We start from the raw sequence: 20949 nt of genomic DNA on the forward strand, positions 1-20949 counted from the left end.
GCCTGAGGCAGCCTGTACAAACAGCTGTGGGCTTTGAGACTGTTAGTTTCTGGGACTTTGTAGTGTTGCGGCCAGGACTGAAAGCCCAGGATCATCCTCCCTTTCCTGCCCCCGCCCCACTCTCCCCTCCACCTTCACATGACAAGTCCTCTGCAAAGCATCTCAAAGCCACCACCTCCACTCCCTCCTGACTGCCCCCCGAAGCTGAGGCCCTCATCATGCCCTGTGCCATCAGCGCCCCCAGCCTCCAGCCCTCCCTTCTCCTGCCCGCCCCCTCCCCACACCAACACGTCATCTTTTAGACGTACACACTCAAAAACGTAGGTCCCCTTCTCTGCTTTTTCAAACAAAATGAACTTATCATAGCAGCTTAGCTTCCACTATGTGGCTCCAGCCAAGTCTGGCTCCATGTACCCTGGTTAAAGTGCCTATCCAGAAGAGCAGAGCCACAACTTCACACACCTGCAACTCCAGTCTCGCAGCCTCACACTCAGCTTTACTCATCCCACCTGCATCAGGTATGTCTGAGTCCTAACAACCCTCAAGGTGCATCACACGAATATTCTCTTTCATGAAGCTCCTCCTGCTCCCTACCTCTGATACACCAGGAGGTGCTCTCTCCCAGCCCCGGGACTGAACAGGTCTCTCCCACATCTGCACCCCTGCTACTGTCGCTACCCTCTTCCACCTGGTCCACCACTGGACTCTGAGCTGGGAGGGAGGGTCTGTGGACCTCCTAGGCACCCACTTGGGCCTCTCACACACCCGGCGCTCAGAGCGTTCAGTGTCCATGACCAGCGGTGGGCCAATGAGCACACCAGGGGGACCACACAGCCACGCAGACAGACCTCGTGCCAGTGGTGGGAGGTGCGTCCACCCTTAGCCGTGTGAGAACGCGACGCTGCTTGCTACTCAACAACATGGACACGGTGATATGTCTAGTAGGCAGATGACACACATGGCTGCCAGGCTCAAGCCCAACATGCAGTCCTACTAAATGACAGAGCATGTGGCTTCACCCTGACCTCTCTCTGCCAGGCTCCGCAGTTCCCAACTGGAATTCCATCGGAAGTGCTGGAAAGTGGGGGTGTGAAGAGACCAGAGCCTCCCCCAGGCTGCTACCTGGAGGTGAGTCCTCCGGAGAAGCAGCTCCCCACTCCCACAAATGAAACATGGAGCATCCCTCGCTCAGCCTCCAGCGTTTCCACTCAGGAGCTCTGGGTTCGATACCTGTGTGTCCAGCCACTTGACCCCATCCGGGGTGTGTTCTACTCTCCCATAGAAGTGCACGGGAAGCATGTACTCAGGGCGCGCCTTCTCCCAGGGGTTGCCGTAACGCAGCCAGTCGTCAGCCTCCTCTACCTAGAAGGGGTCAGCATTGGGGAAAGGAAGAGAAAGGCCTGGGTGAGGGAGCAGCCCTGGAGCCAGCCCTGTCCTTGCGTGGACTGTACCATGGAGGGCCACACTGAAACAGAACTAAAGTCCACTGTGGGCAAATGACATTCTGGACTATTAAGGTAACAAGTCATATAAAATTCAGAAAAATGCATTAAAATAAAAAGACATTAAGAATCACCTCAATTTGGTAATGAATAGGACTGAAGTGCTGATATATGCACTAACATGGGTGAACCTGGACAACGTGAGCTCAAGGAAACAAGCCTGAGGGCCACATGCTGTCTGATTCCATTTGTATGACATGTTCAGAGCAGAAAGTCCACAGAGACAGATGCAGACTAGTGTTGCCAGGGGCTGGCGTGTGACTGCAAATGAGAATAGGGTTTCTTTCAGAGTGATGAAACTGTTCTGGGATTAGACAGTGGACCCCGGGGATGGTCACTGCCCAGAACCCTGTCTGGTGGTCTTCTCCTTTGTCCTGCCCCAACCAGACCTATCAGCCACCAAATGGAGGCGATTTACAATGAGCTCACCAGGAGGCCAGCAACCACCAGTTCCACGCAGCAATAACAATAGGTAAGTATGGCAAACTTACGTAGTCGACCAGTGTAACTCTGGTCTATGTTCACGTTGCCTGTAAGTGGCATGTACTAACTCCAGGAAGTCTGGCATAAAAAGCCAGACTGAAAGTGCTCCTGCTTATTTTCTTTTGGGAACAAGAGCTGGAGACCAGTGAAGAAATCAAAGCTTACCCACCTGCCAGCCATTCACAATCTTCTGGTTAAAAATCCCAAATTCATAGCGAATTCCATAGCCATATGCTGCCAGTCCCAGGGTAGCCATCGAATCAAGGAAACAGGCTGGAAATCCAAACACAAAGAGCTTGCTGGAGTCAAAGCCAGTCAGCAGGACCTAGGCCAGATATTAACAGGGTCTGACCTACAGGGTGATAGACAATGACTCAGTGGTGGCCACAGTCAACTTCAGGTTTCATGAAAAGGAAAACCTGAACTCCCCTCTCCTATCTCAGGTAAGGCGGTCCAAGGAAACCATCCCCAGTAGGAATGACTTCAGGGCAATCTGTTTCTCGTAGTAAAGCTAGAAGCCTGCTGTGAACAAACGAGGCAGCATTCATAAAGTGTGTGTTTGTGTGTATGTGGAGTGTGGCACGTGGTGTGGTATGTATGTGTTGTGCGGGTGTGTGTGTGTGGTGTGTGTGTGTATCGTGTGGTATACGTGTGGTGGTGTGCGTGTATGTGTGGGAATGGTGTGTATACGTGGGGTGGGGTGGAGTGTTTAGCATAATGTGTGTGGTATGTGTTGTGTATGTGGTATGGCATAGCAGGGTGTATGTGTGTGGTGTGGTATTATGTGGTGGGGATGTGAGTGTGCACGTGGTGTGGATTATGTGGTGATGTGTGCTGTGGCATGGCGTGTGTCTGTGTGGTGTGTATGTGTGGTGTGTATGTGTGGTATGTATGTGTATGAAATGTGTGTGTGGTGTGCGTGTTTCTACCACCTGTCTTCTTCTCAATTACAGTGAAGCCTGTGAGAACTGAAATACAATGGGACGACTTTATTTTTCCAGGTCTCACAAGCTTTCCGTCTTTGACAGGGTACAGTCTGACCACTTTACTACCACTCATTTTAGTGGAAACTTTGAGTTTTCCTTCTCTGACAGGTTCCTGTCTTACACAGGTTCCGGCTTTCGCAGGTTTTACCATACTGACTTTTAGATCCCTGAAAGTGGTCGATACATTCAGAATCCCTCCCAGCTTGATGAGCTTGGTCTCAATGATAATTACGAATTGCCCCTTGTATGAAAGAGAATATATATTGTGCTTTTATGTTTTCACTGGTGGCAAAGATTTTGATCTGAGAAACACACTCTCCCGTCCACTCTGGGGAGAGTTAATTTTCCACAGAGGTCAGCATCTAGAACACGCCTGCCCTCACTGTGCCACCACCAACCAAGTCAGCCCGTCAGGACCCAGTGTCCCCTAGACAGGTGCCTGTGATTACCTGCCAGCCTCCCCAGGCCTCCGTTCCCCAGGCCAGCATCCTCTTCTATTTCCTCTAGTTCCTCCAAGTCCAGTCCCAGCTGCAAATACAAATAGAGGTAACATTTTAATATCGCTGCAGTGCAGTGAATTTCTTAATATAGACCTCCTAGCCTTGAAGCACCTACTGATGAAGATCAAAGACCACAGCCTTCAGTATGGATTACACCTCAACATAGAGGAAACAAAAATCCTCACAGCTGGGCCGAAAGCAACATCAAGCTAAATGGAGAGAAGGCTGGAGTTGTCAAGGATTTCATTCTACTTGGATCCACAATCAACACCCATGGAAGCAGCAGTCAAGACATCAAAAAACGCATTTTGTTGGGCAAATGTGCTGCAAAAGGCCTCTTTAAAGTGCTGAAAAGCAAAAATGTCACCTTGAAGACTAAGGTACCCCTGACGCATGCCATGGTGTTTTCAATCACCTCGTATGCACGCAAAAGCTGGATGATGAATAAGGAAGACTAACGAATAATTCATGCCTTTGAATTGTTGTGTTGATGAAGAATACTGAGTATACCATGGACTGCCATAAAAATGAACAAATCTGTTTTGGAAGAAGTACAACCAGAATGCTCCTTAGAAGCAAGGATGGCAGGACTATGTCTCACATACTTTGGACATATTGTCAGGAGGGATCAGTCCCTGGAGAAGGACGTCATGCCTAGTAAAGTAGATGGTCAGTGAAAAAGAGGAAGACCTTCGGCGAGATGGGCTGACACAGTGGCCGCAACAATGGGCTCAAGCATAACAACGACTGTGAGGATGGCATGGGTCCGGGCAGTGTTTTGCTCTGTTGTACGTAGGGTTGCTACCAGTCGGAACTGACTCAACCACATCTAACAACAGACATAGTCTTTGTAACTCCCACCAAATGACTTGGTGGGGCTATGCAAATGAGGTGCTTGTGGGCCATCATGGTAGTTGGACAATTTGCTAATAATGTAAATAAGGTACATGGCATCCCTGTGGGGGTGAGGCCATGCAGATAAGGTGTATAGAACCCTGACAAGGGGATAGTTGGTTTTGTCATCCCACTAGGCTTAAAGGGAGACAGAGATGAGCTGTAACACAGAAGACAGACAGGCAGCAGAGCCAGGACAGAGGGAGAGCTGTAACACTGGAGATGGCGAGAAGCAGTGGCAGAGAGAAGGTGGCAGCAGAGACACCAGCACTAGGAGACCGGCAGGAGATGGTATTTCAAAAACTGCTGAATTATTTAATACCAGTCAGAATTAAACATGGTTTAATAGCCAACGATATTTACTGCCAAGTTGTTAACCCATGTATAGTGAATAGATCATGACATATATCCTGAGAAATGAAGCCAAGAGATCTTAGTAATTCTCTACCTTCACATGTTAGTGATATTTACACGATACCTAAAAGCTTTTTTTCCTGTGGTATCCCAACTATATTAAAATGATCTTGTAAAACAGGATGGCATGTTAAGAATTAGAAATAAAGTAACAAAGTCGCAACTACTGAAACTGATGGAAAACCATTCCAGAAGCAGACCTTAAGGCTTTCAATTCTGGTGTATGATTAATTATTACATCAGTCTAGCTTTAGTGTACAACTAGATAAACTGCTCACATTATCTAGATCAGTGGCTTTTAAACTTCTTGGTCTCAGGAGGACTCAAAGAGCTTTTGATCATGTAGGTTATGTCTACCACCCCAGTATGTCACAAGAGGCCCTGAGGATGACCCAGCAGCCGGCCACGAGAACACTGTACCTGATAAATAGCTTCATCACAAGCACTCTGAAGACCCAAGTTCACCATCGTGTTCTGCAGTGTCCGGCCCATGTAGAATTCCAGGGAAAGATAGTAAATGCGCTGAGGAAGCAAAAAAAAAAAAGAATCTTAAAACTCTAATTTCATCCCCACACATTAGGAAGACTAGGGGTGAGAGTGGGGACATAGGAACACCCACTTAGGGGATTCATTTATGTGAATACTATACTTACCCTGCACCATCCAAATAATGGACTCACTCACTTCCACGTGCCTTTGCTAACCTAATCTCTTCAAGTGTAGCACACCCAAGGGACACCCTTCAAAAGCAGAGCATGTACTTCTCTGACCTGATGTGTTGGGAGGCAGGTCATCCCTGTGGTTAGGAACAAGGCTCCCAGAGCTGGGGGGACCCAACCCGGGTCTGGCAGGGCCTCTGACCAGCTGTGTGCCATTAGGCAAATTTCTGCATCACTTGTCTAACATGGGACAAACAACCTCCTAAGGTAAAAAAATATTTTCAAGTATCAACACAGCCAGTGACACATGCTGTGAAGTTCACACGGACATCAGCGACTTCTCTTATTTACCACCACTGCCTGCAGACACAGGCTGAACAAATGAATGCTGCCATTTCCGCTGGGCAGAGCTCTGTTCTCTGCCTAATTCCTGGCCGCTGGCTTTTGGGAGGTGCAGATCTGGGACGGCTCTGTGTACGTGAGGCGAGGTAATGACGAGGACGACACGTGTAGCTGAGCACTTCCCCAGAACCGTACCACTTATATCTCAGGGCCACGGACAGCCTCAGCGGCCAGGGGCAGAGCTGCAGTGAGTGCAGTGGACTCCGAGCTCTGGCTCTAACCGAGAACGGCACCACACGCCACTTGCTGTATTCTTTTAAAGTAAGGCTTGGAAAAAATAAACAGAAAAAAAGGGCAAATCTTCCTCACACAAGAATCCAGGTAACAAACATGGAAGGCGGGACGAAGCAGAGAATCCCTGTGAACACACCACAGTGCGGGTGCTGCAGGCGGAGCCACTGCTGGGCACAGAAACGCACGCGGCAATTCCGAGGACAAACGAGGAGTTTCACGGCCTTGCAATACCACCACCACGGGATATTTATTAACTACTTTGGAGGCTTTTGTTTTGTTTTGTTTGGAGTACCTGGGTGGCACAAATGATTAAGCACTCAGCTAGTAACCAAAAGGGCAGCAGTTTGAGTCCACCCAGAGGCACCTTAGAAGAAAGGCCTGGCATTTGGCTTCTGAAAGGTCGCAGCCATTGAAAACCCTACGGAGTACAGTTCTGCTCTGCACACATGACATCGTCATGAGTCAGAGCTGACTTGCCAGCAACGGGTTCTGATGGTGGTTCTAACAACTGTCCACAAATTCTCCGATACTCCTCTCTCCAGGAGGCAGAGCTTAATTTCCCTCTCCTCGAGTGAGGGCTGAGCTTAGTGTCTCAATTCTAACAAACAGAGTGTGGGAAGGGAAAAACAGTGACTTTGCAGCGGAGAAGTCAGGCAGACACCACCTTAACCCAGCGATCAAGGTGAACAGCACCAGGGATAACTTATGTGGATACCAGGTTCCCCTGATATGGTCATGAGAAGGGTACTTCTCTAAGATCTTCTTTCCAGAATTGGTAATTCCAGTCTAGTCATGAGAAGATATCAGACAAACCCAAACTGAGGGAAATTCTATGAAATGCCTGACCAGTATTCATCAAAACTGTCAAGGAAAGATGGAGAAATTATTGCAGATAGAAGGAGACTAAAGAAAGCAATACAATATGGCATTCTGGATTAGACCCTGGATCAGAAGAAGAACATCAGAGGAAGAACTGGTAAGGTCGGAATAAAGGATTGGGCCAATGTTGATGTTTTCGTTTGGTAATTATGCTCTGATTGTACAAGAATTTAACATTAAGGGAAGGTAAGTATACGGGAACTCTACTATCTTTCCAACCTTCTGAAGTTCCAATATTCTTTCGAAATAAAAAGTTAAAAAACAAAGCAAGGCCTTGAACAGGGTGTGTGTGTGTGTGCATGTGGGGAGAGGAAATGAATCTCAAGATTCAGGGGGTAAGTCACATATAACTCCTAGAATGTCTCTTCTGGACAGGCTTAGAATTCTGACCAGCAGCTGGCCAGACCTTTGTGAAAGCCCACAGGGCTGTCCACCAGCCAACAGCAGTCCCAGGAGCACTGCCAGCTGGGTCCCACAGCAGCATTTGCACCTGTATTTTAGCATTTTACTGCAGTAGAAACTACACTCCTCAGAACCAAGGAGCAGCCTCAAAAGGTTGGAGTGGGGGACTCAACTTCCCAAACGCCTCCTCTTTCAATAGGATACACATGGTAGGGGATGTGTTCTTCAACGCGCATGAACAACTTAAAAACTCGACTATCAACAGAGTGTTCTCTTAAAAATAATAGTGGTGGACCCCCTGGACTGCCTTAGGAGAGGAGGTTCAACTTAACATCTTGGTGTGAATTTTTGGACCTGGGGCTTCCTAATGAACTATGAGAATATTTCTCCGGAGGGAGAGCAAACCAAATCACAAGCAGTTGATGCAGCAAAGGTAAAGACTGCAGTGGACGTCTCCAAGTGGGAGGTGCCAGTGGGTCAAACACTGGCCATCGCTACACGTGGGTCCCATGTTGGGTCACTACCACAAGCACCACAGTTAGGATGCAGCCCGCTCGCGGGCTGTGGACTGTGTAGCTCTAGACAGCAGTGTGAGCAGGACTAGAGAGAAAAACCACACCATCCACACAGGCAAGGTGAACTCACCTATAGCTGCAAACACCACACCTGAAGAAAAAGGTGGCTTTGAAAAAAAGATGAAAAAGGAGTCCCTGGGCAGTGCAAATGGTTAAGCGCTGGACTACCAACCACCAAAAGGCTGGCGGTTCAAACCCACCGAGAGGCATTTCGGAAGGTAGTCTTGGCCATCTGCTTCTGAAAGGTCATAGCCATTGGTATCCCTATGGTCCACAGTTCCACTCTGCACATATGGGGTCACTGTGAGTTGGAATCCACTCCTCGGCAACTAACACCCTTTGAAAAAGGGTTGGAAGTGGACAGGAGTGCTACTATTTGTGATAAATGTGCGTGTCTCACAATCTGAAGGTAGCCAAAGCAAAGGTAAGCAGTCTCAGGAAAGAGTCTTCAGCACCAGCTGGACCGAGCTCCAGCTAAGAAGGAACAGGCGAGTTAGAGTGCGTACCTGGAAAAGGTATCTGCAGACTGTTAGTGTTTAGACTCTGGGATGGAACCCTTTCTCGTAACACAAGGCTTTAAGTTTGGCATTTTAAAATCTCACTCACAATCTCAGAAGTGCATTTTGTAAATCACAGAAACCAAAGTCTATTAGTGGTTACCTGGACGGGAGGAAGTGGGGTGGGGAGTCATTGCTTAAGGGGCACTGGGTGTCTGTTAAGGTCAATAAAAACCTGTAAGCAGTAGCTAATGTCACTGAATTGTACACGTAAAAAGGCTGGAAAGGCCAATGTTTTGTTACACACATTTTTATGACAAGGAGACAGAGAAAGCATTTTATACAAAGCAGGGCACTAAAAACACTTAGCTTTGAATAATACCTGTTTTCCAAGTAGACAAAACAAACTTCACTCACTTTTTCCTTCAAGTCGGCACCACCTGTGTGGCCCTCACAGGTGGTAGAGCCTGCTGAGATTCAGCCTGCCTTCAGGTGCAGGTGAGGAGGAGGAGGTCAGGTGCAGGTGAGGAGGAGAAGTGTCGGGTGCAGGTGAGGAGAAGCAGGTGAGGAGGAGATGTGTCAGGTGCAGATGAGGAGGAGATGTGTCGGGTGCAGGTGAGGAGATGTGTCGGGTGCAGGTGAGGAGGAGGTCAGGTGCAGGTAAGGAGGAGAAGCGTCGGGTGCAGGTGAGGAGGAGGGGGTCTGGTGCAGGTAAGGAGGAGAAGCGTCGGGTGCAGGTGAGGAGGAGGGGGTCTGGTGCAGGTGAGGAGGAGAAGGATCGGGTGCAGGTGAGGAGGAGAAGAGTCCAGTGCAGGTGAGAAGGAGAAGCGTGGGGTGCAGGTGAGGGGGAAAAGCGTGGGGTGCAGGTGAAGAGGAGAAGCGGCACATGAAGCCCCTAGAATGTTCCATGGCACTCCACTGGGTCATAGCAGGACAGAGAGGAAACTGAGGTCCAGAAACTGGCACAGGGTCTCAGAGCAAGCAAACCAGGGTTGCCCACCTCACCAGGCTGTTTATGCCAACGACCACAGAATTAAGTCCTATGATATCCCAGACACCATTTTTAGACTTTTTAAAACTATTAAACAACAAAAACTTTTCCAGTAAAAATTTAATACTGATTACACAAATTATGCTAAAGCACTTTTAAATCTCCAGAATGTAACTCTGAGTTGTGCTTACATAAATTGATTATGCACAAACCAGGAAGCTGTAAGCTGTTAATGACTGCCAAGACTGCCAGAAGCTGCTCAGCCATTATCAAACAAAGCCCTAAGTGATAGAGGCTGGGTGTTCCTCAATCAGCAGCTGCTCAGACCAAGGGGAACCTGCCTCCTCCTGTCCACTGTCCTCAAAGCGCTAGTGTGGCTCAAGCCAGTCAAACCCAGTTTACTAGCCTACATGGCAAAGAAAAAAATGCAGTTTGTCTTACTGAGCCCATAATAACCTACATAGCCCATAATGTTTGTATGTACTTCCTTGTGAGAGAGCGTATAAAAGGTTGTGCCTCCCTTTGTTCGGGGAGCTTGATTTGAGGTATACGCCTCCTTACTCCTTGTCTGTGCACTTAGAGTAAAGGGTTTTCCTCCCTCCTCACCTCAGTGTCTTTACTGACGAGAAGCTGCACAGAGCAGGACCTGCTCGGGGTAACATTTACCCATGCGGAATTCTCTGCAGCATTTCCGCCACTTTGTTAAGAATGTTCCAAATCATTGGACAAAATAATTATGGAAGAGCAATGCCCAAGAATAGTGACAAGCTTTAAGAACTTTAGATAATTAAAGCAGTACGATACTGACCTAAGAAGAGCCAGACAATGGGCATCTATGAAAAATCCACATCTTGGTCAAAGACTGAAAGCTTTACCCCTAAGATCAGGACCAAAATAAGGATGTCTCCCTCATTATTTCTAGGTAGGAGGTTCTACTCAGGGCAATTAGGGGGAAAAAAAATGCAATAAAAGGCATCCACATTGGAAAGAAAAATATCTCTATTTGCAGATAACACGATCTTTTACATAGAAAAACCTAACGTATCAACTAATAAAATTCTAGAAGAAATAAATGAATTTCATCGAGGTGGCAGGATACAAGCATAAATCAACTATACTTCTATAGACTAGTAATGAATATTTCAAAAATGAAATTAGGAAAAAAATTTCAAAGGACGCGTAAGATGTTTACACTGAAAACTACAAAATAATTCATTGAGAGAAATTAAAGGAGACCTAAATAAATGGACCCCCACACATCTGTCAGTTTGACATACTGTGGGGGCTTGTGTGTTGCTGTGATGCTGGAAGCGATGCCGCCGGTATTCAGATACCAGCAGGGTCACCTACGGCGGACAGGTTTCAGCTGAGCTTCCAGACTAAGAAGCTAAGAAGGACCTGGCAGTCTACTTCTGAAAAGAATTAGCCAGTGAAAACCTTATGAATAGCAGCAGAACATTCTGATATAGTGCTGGAAGATGAGCCCCTCAGGTTGGACGGCATTCAAAATACGGCTGGGGAAGAGCTGTCTCCTAAAAGTAGAGTCGACCTTAATGACGTGGATGGAGACAAGCTCTTGGCACCTTCATTTGCTGATGTGGCACGACTCAAAATGAGAAGAAACAGCTGCAAACGTCCATTAATAATTGGAACCTGGAATGTACGAAGTATGAATCTAGGAAAATTGGAAATCGTCAAAAATGAAACCGAACACATAAACATCAATATCCTAGGCATTAGGGAGCTGAAATAGATTAGTACTGGCCGTTTTGAATTAGACAATCATATGGTCTACTATGCTGGGAATGACAACTTGAAGAGGTATGGCATTGCATTCATTTGGCGTTGAAAAGAATATTTCAACATGGCGTTGAAAGAACATTTCAAGATCTATCCTGAAGTACAACACTGTCAGTGAAAGGACACTATCCATCCACCTACAAAGAAGACCAGTTAATAGGACTCTTACTCAAATTTATGCACAAACCATTTAGGCCAAAGATGAAGACACTGAAGATTTTTACCAACTTCTGCACTCTGAAATTGACTAAACATGCAATCAGAACACACTGATAATTACTGGTGCTTGGAATGAGAAACCTGGAAACAAAGAAGAAGGATTGATAGTTGGAAAATATGGCCTTGTTGATAGAAATGATGCCAAAGATAGCACAACTGAATTTTGCAAGACCAACAACTTCATCATTGTGAATACCTTTTTTCACCAACATAAAGGACGACTATACACATGGGCCTCGCCAGACAGAACACATAAGAATCAAATCGACTACATCTGTGGAAAGAGATGATGGAACAACTCAGTATCATCAATCAGAACAAGGCCAGAGACTGCAGATCAGACCATCAATTACTCTTACGCAAGTTCAAGCTGAAACTGAAGAAAATTAGAACAAGCCCACGAGAGCCAAAGTATAACTTTGAGTATATCCCACTTGAATTTAGAGACCATCTCAAAAGCAGATTTGACTTCATACATGAAGAAAGAAAGAGGTCATTAAAAAGATAGGAGAGAAAGAAAAGACCTAAATGGATGTCAGAAGAGACTCTGAAACTTGCTCTTGAATGTCCACTAGCTAAAGCAAAAGGAAAAAATGATGAAGTAAAAGAGCTAAACAGAAGATTTCAAAGAGCAGTTCGAGAAGACAAAGTAAAGTATTATAATGACATATGCAAAGACCTGGAGACAGAAAACCAAAAGGGAAGAACATGCTCAGCATTTCTCAAGCTGAAAGAACTGAAAAAAATTCAAACCTCCAGTTGCAATACTGAAAGATTCTACAGGAAAATATTAGACGATGCAGGAAGCATCAAAACAAGATGGAAGGAATACATAGAGTCACTATACCAAAAAGAACTGGTCTATGTTCAATCATTTCACGAGGTAACATGATTAGGAACTGATGGTACTGAAGAAGTCCGAGCTGCACTGATGGCATTGGCGAAAAACAAGGCTCTGTGAATTGACAGAATACCAACTGAGATGTTTCAACGATGGATGCAGTGTGGGAAGTGCTCACTCATTGATTCCAAGAAATCTGGAAGACAGTTACCTGGCCAACTGATTGGGAGAGACCCATATTTATACCTATTCCCTAGAAAGGTAATCCAACTGAATGTGGAAATTATCAAACAATGTCATTAATATCACGCGCAAGCAAAAATTTTGAAGATCATTCAAATGTGGCTGCAACAGTATATCAACTGGGAACTTCCAGAAATTCAAGCTGGATTTAGAAGAAGACATGGAACCAGGGATATCACTGCTGATGTCAGATGGAGCCTGGCTGAAAGGAGAGAATACCAGAAAGATGTTTACCTGTGTTTTATTGACTATGCTAAGGCATTCGACTGTGTGGCTCATAACAAATTATGGATAACATTGTGGAGAATGGGAATTTTGGAACACTTATTGTGCTCCTGAGGAATCTGTACACAGACCAAGAGGCAGTCATTCGAACAGAACAAGGGGATACTGCGTGGTTTGAAGTCAGGAGAGATGTATATCAGGATTTTATCCTTTCACCATACCTATTCAATCTGTATGCTGAGCAAACAGTCTGAGAAGGCAGACTATGTGAAGCTGAACAGGGCATCAGAATTGGAGGAAGACTTATTAACAACCTGCATTATGCAGATGATACAACCTTGCTTGCTAAAAGTAAGGAGGACTTGAAGCACTTACTCATGAAATCAAAGACCACAGCCTTTGGTATGGATTACACCTAAACATAAAGAAAACGAAAATTCTCACAACTGAACCAATAAGCAACATCATGACAAACAGAGAGGAGACTGAGGTTGTCAAGGATTTCATTTTAGTTGGATCCACAATCAATACCCATGAAAGCAGCAGTCAAGAAATTAAAAGATGCATTGCATTGGGCAAATTGGTTGCAAAAGATCTCTTTAAAGTGTTGAAAAGCAAGGATGTCACCTTGAGGACTAAGGTGTGTCTGACCCAAACCATGGTGTCTTCGTTCACCTCATAGGCATGCGAAAGCTGGGCAATGAATAACGAAGACTGAAGAACTGACACCCTTGAACTGTGGTGTTGGTGAAGAATACTGAATATACCATGGACTGCCAAAAGAATGAACAAATCTGTCTTAGAATAAGTACAACCAGAATGCTCCTTAGAAGCAAGGACGGCAAGACTATGTCTCACATATTTTGGACGTGCTAAAAAAAAAAAAAATTCTTTTTTTTTTTTTTTTATCAGGTGGGATCAGTCCCTGGAGAAGGATACCGTGCTTGGTAGAGAGTCAGCGAAAAAGAGGAAGACCCTCAATGAGATGGATTGACACAGTGGCTACAGCAACGGGTTCTAGCATAGCAACAATTGTAAGGATGGCGCAGGACCAGGCACTGTTTTGTTCTGTTGTGCGTAAGGTCGCTATGAATCTGAACCAGCTCGACAGCACCTAACAACAACAACAAATGAACAGAAAGACAATCCATGTTAGTGAATTGGAAGGTGTCACATTTGTTCAGATGGCAATACTCCCAAAATGATCTATGGATTCAACACAATCCCCATCAAAATTCCAGCTAGCTTCTTTGCAGAGGCTGACAGACTGATCCTAAAAATGAGGTAGAAATTCAAGGGACTCTGAAGAGCCAAAAGAATCTTGAAAAAAAAGTACAAAGTTGGAGGGCTCATCCATCCTGGTTTCAAACTTAGTACAAAGTTATGATAATCAATTCAGTGTGGTATTAGCATAAGGACAGACATACAGACCAATGGGATAGAGTTGAGAGTTCTGAAATAAAGCCTCACAGTTACGGTCAACTGATTTTCAACAACAGTGCCAAGACAATTCAATGGAGGAAGAACAGTGTTTTCAACAAAAAGATTCTGGGACAACTAGACATCCACATGCAAAAGCATGAGGTTGGACCCCTAATTGACATCACTGATAAAAATTAACCCCAAAATGGATCAAAGGCCTAACTATAAAAGCTAAAAGTATAATACTCTTAGAAAGAGAAGAAAAAGTAGGTGTAAATCTTCGTGACCCTGGATTACGTAATGATTTCTTAAGCATGATGCCAAAAGCATAAGCAACAAAGGAAAAAATTGATAAACTGAACCACACCAAAATTAAAAACTTTTGTGTTTCAAAGGGCACCATCAAGAAAGTGAAAAGAAGCTAAGAAGTTTCCTGAACACAATCAAACACTTTGAGAAACAGAGTAGCTAGGGCTAGAGTCTGGAGACCATGGTTTCGGGGGACATCTAGCTCAACTGGCATAACAAAGTTTATTAAGAAAATGTTCTGAATCCCACTTTGGTAAGCTGCATCTGGGGTTTTACAAGCTTGTGAGCAGCCATCTAAGATGTATCAATTGGTCCCAACCCACTTGGAGCAAAGGAGAATGAAGAACACCAAAGACACAAGGAAGACATTAGCTCAAGAGACAAAAGGGCCACATAAACCAGAGACTTCAACAGTCTGAGACCAGAAGAACTAGATGGTGCCTGGTTACCATTAATAATCGCCCTGACAGGGAACACAACAGCGAGGCCCCGACTAAGGGGGAGAAAGTGTGGAGCAGAAATCACATTCTAAAAAGACCAGACTTAATGGTCTTACTGAGACTGGAGGAACCCCCAAAGTCTTGGCTGCTGGATGCTCTGTTAATTTAGAACTAAAACCATTCCTGAAGCCCACTCTTCAGACAAAGATTAGATTGGACTATAAAACATAAAATAGTACTCTTGAAGAGTACACTTCTCAGTACCAGCAGATAGAAGAGACCGAATGGGCGGCTCCTGTCTGGAGGCAGGATGAGAAGGTAGGGACAGGAACTGGTTGAATGGACACAAGAAACTTGGAGTGGCAAGGGGGAGTGTGCCGTCACATTATAGGGATTGCAACTAATATCATATAATAATATGTGTATAAATTTCTGTATGAGAAATTAACTCGAGCTGTAAACTTACACCTAAGGCACTATTTAAAAAAAAAAGGAAGTGAAAAGACAACAGACAGAATAGAAGATATCTCCAAATCATGTATCTGATAAGGGACTTGTATCTAGAATATACCTACAACTCAATAATAAAAAGACAATCCGATTAAAAAATGGGCAGATGACCTTAACAGGTGTTTTGCCAAAGCAAATACAAAAGCAAAGATGTTCAACATCATTTGTCATCAGAGGAACGCAGATCAAAACCACAGTGAGATACCACTTCACTCCAACTGGGATGGCTAGAATCAAAGTCAGACTGAAAAATAAAGTCAGATAATAGTGTTAAAAGGATGTGAAGAAATTGCAACGCTCATACATATACTGCTGGTGGGAATGTAAAATAGTACAGCCACTTTGAAAACCAGTCTGGCAGGTCCTCAAAAAAGTTAAAAATAGAGTTACCATTTGACCCAGAAATTTCACTCCTAGGTATATGCCCAAAAGAAACGAAAACATGTGTCTCTACAAAAATTTGTACAAAAATGTTCACAGCAGAGTTATTTATAATAACCAAGAGGTAGAAACAACCCAAGTATCCATCAATTGATGAATGGATATATAAAATGTTGTATATCCAAAACAACAGAATGTTATCTGGCCATAAAAAGGAATTAAGCGTTATAACATCAGTGGACCTTGAAAACATTATGCTAAATGAAAGAAGCGAGTCACAAAGGTGGTTGTTATTGTTACGTGCCATCAAGTCAGCTCTGACTTGGCAACCCCAAGCACAACAGAATGAAACGTTGCCCGGTCCAGCGCCATCTTCACAAGAATTGCTATGTTTAAGCCCACTGTTGCAGCCAATGCGTCAATCCATCTGGCTGAGAGTCTTTCTCTTTTTCACTGACTTTCTACTTTACCAAGATGTCTTTCCCAGGGACTGGTTCCTCCTGTTAACATGTCCAAAGTAAGCAAGAAGTCTTACCATACTCACTTCTAAGGAGCATTCTGGCTGTACTTCTTTCAAGACAGATTTGTTTATTCTTCTGGAAGTCTGTGGTATATTCAAAATTCTTTGCTGACACCAAAATTCAAAGGCATCAATTCTTCTTAGGTCTCCCTTATTCACTGTCCAGTTTTTGCATGCATATGATACGACTGAAAAGGGTAAGGCACACCTTAATACTCAAGTTGACACCTTTGTTTTTTCAACACTTTAAAGAGGTCTTTTGCAGATCTGCCCAATGTAATACGTCATTTGATTTCTTGACTGCTGCTTCCATGGGCATTAATCAGGGGCCCAAGAAAATGAAATCCTTGACAACATCAATATTTTCTGTTTCTCATGATGTTGGTTATTGGTCCAGTTGTGTTTTGTTTTCTTTCTGTTGACGTGTAATCCATAATGAAAGGTGTAATCCATACTGAAAGCTGTAGTCTATGATCTTCATCAGTAAGTGCTTCAAGTCTTCTTTGCTTTCAGCAAACAAGGTTGTATCATCTGCGTATCGCAGGTTGTTAACGAATCTTCCTCCAATCCTGATATCCCATTCTTCTACATCTCGGATTATTTGCTCAGCATACAGATGAAGTGTGGTGAAGGGATACAATGCTGGTGTACACCTTTTCTGATTTTAAACCAAGCAGTATCCCCTTAATCTGTCTGAACTACTACCTCTTGGTCTATGTACAGGTTCCACATGAGCACAATTAAGTGTTCTGGAATTCCCATTCTTCGTAATGTTATCCATAATTTGTTATGGTCTCTACAGTTGAAGGTCTCTGCATAGTCAATAAAACACATGTAAACACCTTTCTGGTATTCTCTGCTTCCAGCCAAGATCCATCTGACACCAGCAGTGATATCCCTCATTCTACGTCTTCTTCTGAATCCAGCTTGAATTCCTGGTAGTTCCCTATCAATGTACTGCTGCAACCATTTCTGAATTATCTTCAGCAAAATTTTACTTGCATGTGTTAATAATATCATTCAATACTTTCCACATTCCGTTGGATCACCCTTCTTTGGAATAGGCATAAATATGGATCTCTTCCAGTCAGTTGGCCAGGTATCTATCTTCCAAATTTATTGAGAAAGATGAGTGAGCTCTTCTAGTGCTGCTTCCATTTGTTGAAGCATCTCAGTTGGTATTTCATCAGTTCCTGGTGCTTTGTTTTTCACCAATGCCTTCAGTACAGCTTATATTTTTTCCTTCTTCCTTCAACACCACTGGTTCTTGATCATATGCTACCTCCTGAAACGGTTGGACATTGGCCAATTCTTTTTAGTACAGTGATTCTGTGTATTCCTTCTATTTTCTTTTGATGCTTCTGGGTTCTATTTTTTGCCCATAGAATCCTTCAATATTGCAACTTGAGACTTGAATTTTCTCTTCAGTTCAGCTTGAGAAATGCTGAGCATGTTCTTCCCCTTTGGTTTTCTAACTCCAGGTCTTTGCACATTTCATCATAATAATTTACCTTGTCTTCTTGAGCCACCCTTTAAAATCTTCTGTTCAGTGCTTTTACTTCATGATTTCACCTGTTTGCTTCAGTGCACTGCGATTAATTACTGTTGTGTGTGGCCTTTCTAGCCATGGTCTTGTAACTCCCACCCAGATGACTGTGTGATATGGTAATTGTGGCCCACCAAGGGGATTGGTCAGTTTTGCCTTGAAAGGGAGGTAATTCCAGAGCAGAGAAGAGGAGCTCACCACCACCAAGGAAGGAGCGACCCAACAGCAGAGATCTGGCAGCAGGAGACAGCGCAGTAGGCTTCCTGGCCCATGGGGGGAGAAAGCTGAGTGCCTTTGGGCAGACACTGAGGGTCAGGGAGAGGCGTGCCTTCGAGCACAGCTGGGGAGAGGCTGTCCTGATGGAAGAACTATATCCTGAGTGTTCTTGAGCCTGAACTGTAACGGTTACTCCCTAATAAACCCCATAATTGTAAGTATGGTCTGTGAGTTCTGTGTGGCCATTGCAATGAATTATCAAACCCAGTAGAAAGTGCTGTGGGAGGGACGGTTGGTGTCAAAATTGGTAGAGAGGGCAGAGAAAGGTGGCTTGTCTGGCCTCCACCTCATGGGAGTCAGCCTTGCACTGTTGGTCTTGTTTCTCCTTCCCCCTTGTCAGACACCACCCCCAAGCTGTTTTTACATTCAGCTACTCTGCACTTGAGTGCAAGTTTCAGAGTCTTTTCTGACATCCATTTTGGTCTCCTTTCCTGTCTTTTTAATGACCTTTCACTTTCTTCATGTATGATGTCTTGATGTCTTCCTACAGTTCTTTTGGTTTTCAGTCATTAGCGTTCAGTGCATCAAATCTATTCTTGAGCTGGTCTCTAAATTCAGGCGGGATATATTCAAGGTGGTACTTTGGCCCTCATGGACTTGTTTTGATTTCCATCAGCTTCAGCCTGAACATGCACTTGAGTGATTGATGGTCTGTTCCTCAATTGGCCCCTGGCTTTGTCTTGACTACTGAGCTTCTCCATTGTCTCTTTCCGCAGACACAGTTGATTTGATTCCTGTGTAGTTCATCCAGTGAGGTCCACCTATACAGCTGTGGATTAGGTTGTTGAAAAAAAGCATTTCCAGTGAATAAGTCGTTGGTCTTGCAGAACTGTACCATGTGATCTTCAGTGTCATTTCTATCACCAAGTCTGTATTTTCCAACTACTGATCCTTCTTTGTTTCCAACTTTCATATCCCAATCACCAGTAATTATTAATAAACCTTGCATGTTTGATCAATTTCAGACTGCAACGGGTTGTAAAATCTTAAATTTCTTTATCTTTGGTGTTCATGGTTGGTGTGTAAATTAGAATAACAGTCATATTATCTGGTCTTCCATGGACAGATACTGAGTTATAAAATGTTAGGCCTAGACATGAAATCTTTAAATTTCTCTTAGTTTTTATCCTAAGTTGAATACAGATGTCAAGAGTTCACCAGTTCATTTAATTTCACAAATATTACTGGCAGCCTCCTCCTGAACCTTTGCATAAGAGGTGAGGACATGAAACTCTTGTGGGTGGGCTCTGGAGGCAAGCCAACTGGAGTCTACATCCTGGCACTGCCAGGCGGCCCTGGACATGTTATTTAACTCAGAGCCTCGATTTCCTCATCTCTAAAATGGGTTAATAGAACCCACCTCTACACATTATATTCAGTTGAAACGTCTCTTGAGAGTTCTTTCAATCTATAGGTTTCTCTTCCCTCCTTTTTCTGTCCTGCATTTTATTTGTCGAAGAAACCAAGTTGTTTGTCCTATATAGCTTCCCTTCTTCTGTATTTGGCTGAGTGTAGTCCCAAAGTATTGTCTAACATGGTCCTCTGTCACTGCATCTCCAGTAAACTTCAGCCTTCTGTAGCAGCTGAACTGCAGCTCTGCTGCTTCGTAGTTGAGTGACCTTGAACAAGTGGTTTACCCACTCTATGCCTCAGTTTCCTCATTTCTAAAATGGGCACAGCAATAGTCCCTACCACAAAGGGTAGCTGTGAGCTTCAAAGGTATTTATGTATGCAGACTGTTTGGAATGGTGCCTGGCACACAGTGAGGACCGTTATATGTCTGTTTATGACTTCTGATTTTGTATTTCTGTAGGTAACCAAACCTTCCCCTAAGTTATATCATTGTCATGATTATTAAAGCAAAAGAAATAGCCTCCTTAGGAGAAAATTCTAATTGATGGATTTAAGTATCTGTATTTTGCCTTAAAATATCTTTGTTAATTTTGAATTTCCTCCTCAAGCTAGTGGTTATTTAAAAAAAAAAAAATCGGAAAAATGGAAAATAGTAAGTGTTGGAGAGAATGTGGAGAAATTGGAACCCTCATCCATCGCTGGCAGAATTATCATAAAAAAATATCATATGAACCAACAATTCCATCCCTAGGTATATACCCTGAAGATGTAAAAGCAGGGACTCAAGGGCGGGGCCAAGATGGCGGAATAGCCACATGCTTCCGGCGATCCCTCTTACAACAAAGACCCAAAAAATCAAGTGAAACGATTATACTTATGACAAGGTAGGAACCCTGAACATCAAAGGCAAAGTTAGAAAACAGACTGAGTGACGGGGTGGGAGAGTCGGTTCAGAAGCGGAGAGGAGTTGCCAGACCACAATCGCTGGGATCCCTCAGGGACCACTCCCAGCCGCGGCTGCGGCAGGCTGGTGGTAGCATTCAGCTGCTGTTTCCTCAGGGAGAAGTAGCCAGCTGCATAGCCTACTCACACCTCCCGAACCAGAGAAGAATGGCGCTCTCAGCAAAAGCTAAGTACTTGTGTATATTTTACCAAGCCCCCTCCCCCCGGCCCTAAATCAGCTTCAGTGGCTGTTGATTTCCCTGGGCCTGAGATAGGCCCATTGGAGCATGCTGAGCCATGCTCCCGGACTTGGAGAAGGAATAAATTCATATCGGAGGGAGAAGATAATTTGCCGGCTCCACTAACCAGGAAGCTCAGGACAGAAGCAGCTCCTACCCAGGCATAAACAGTCCGTTGACTCTGAATAACTTTATCCCCTGCATAGACCTGTGTGGGCCTATTTCAGAACAGGCCCTTGCTGGCAGACTGCAACTGTTTAAGCTC

The 20949-nt window shown here is 44.4% G+C and overlaps 1 protein-coding gene across 1 annotated transcript in view; it reads right to left on the minus strand.

Annotated features, from left to right (window-relative positions):
* PYGB (glycogen phosphorylase B) overlaps window positions 1-20949 on the minus strand; it is a 112049-nt gene that overhangs the window by 48234 nt on the left and 42866 nt on the right. Inside the window, exons 2-5 of the mRNA XM_064275681.1 lie at window positions 5200-5301; window positions 3421-3499; window positions 2155-2258; window positions 1231-1362 (exon numbers count right to left, since the gene is read on the minus strand). Coding sequence (XP_064131751.1) covers window positions 1231-1362; window positions 2155-2258; window positions 3421-3499; window positions 5200-5301 — 417 coding nt within the window. The remainder of the gene's footprint in view (window positions 1-1230; window positions 1363-2154; window positions 2259-3420; window positions 3500-5199; window positions 5302-20949) is intronic.

Source organism: Loxodonta africana, chromosome 24 (assembly GCF_030014295.1).
Source record: "Loxodonta africana isolate mLoxAfr1 chromosome 24, mLoxAfr1.hap2, whole genome shotgun sequence".
Classification (NCBI taxonomy): Eukaryota; Metazoa; Chordata; class Mammalia; order Proboscidea; family Elephantidae; genus Loxodonta; species Loxodonta africana.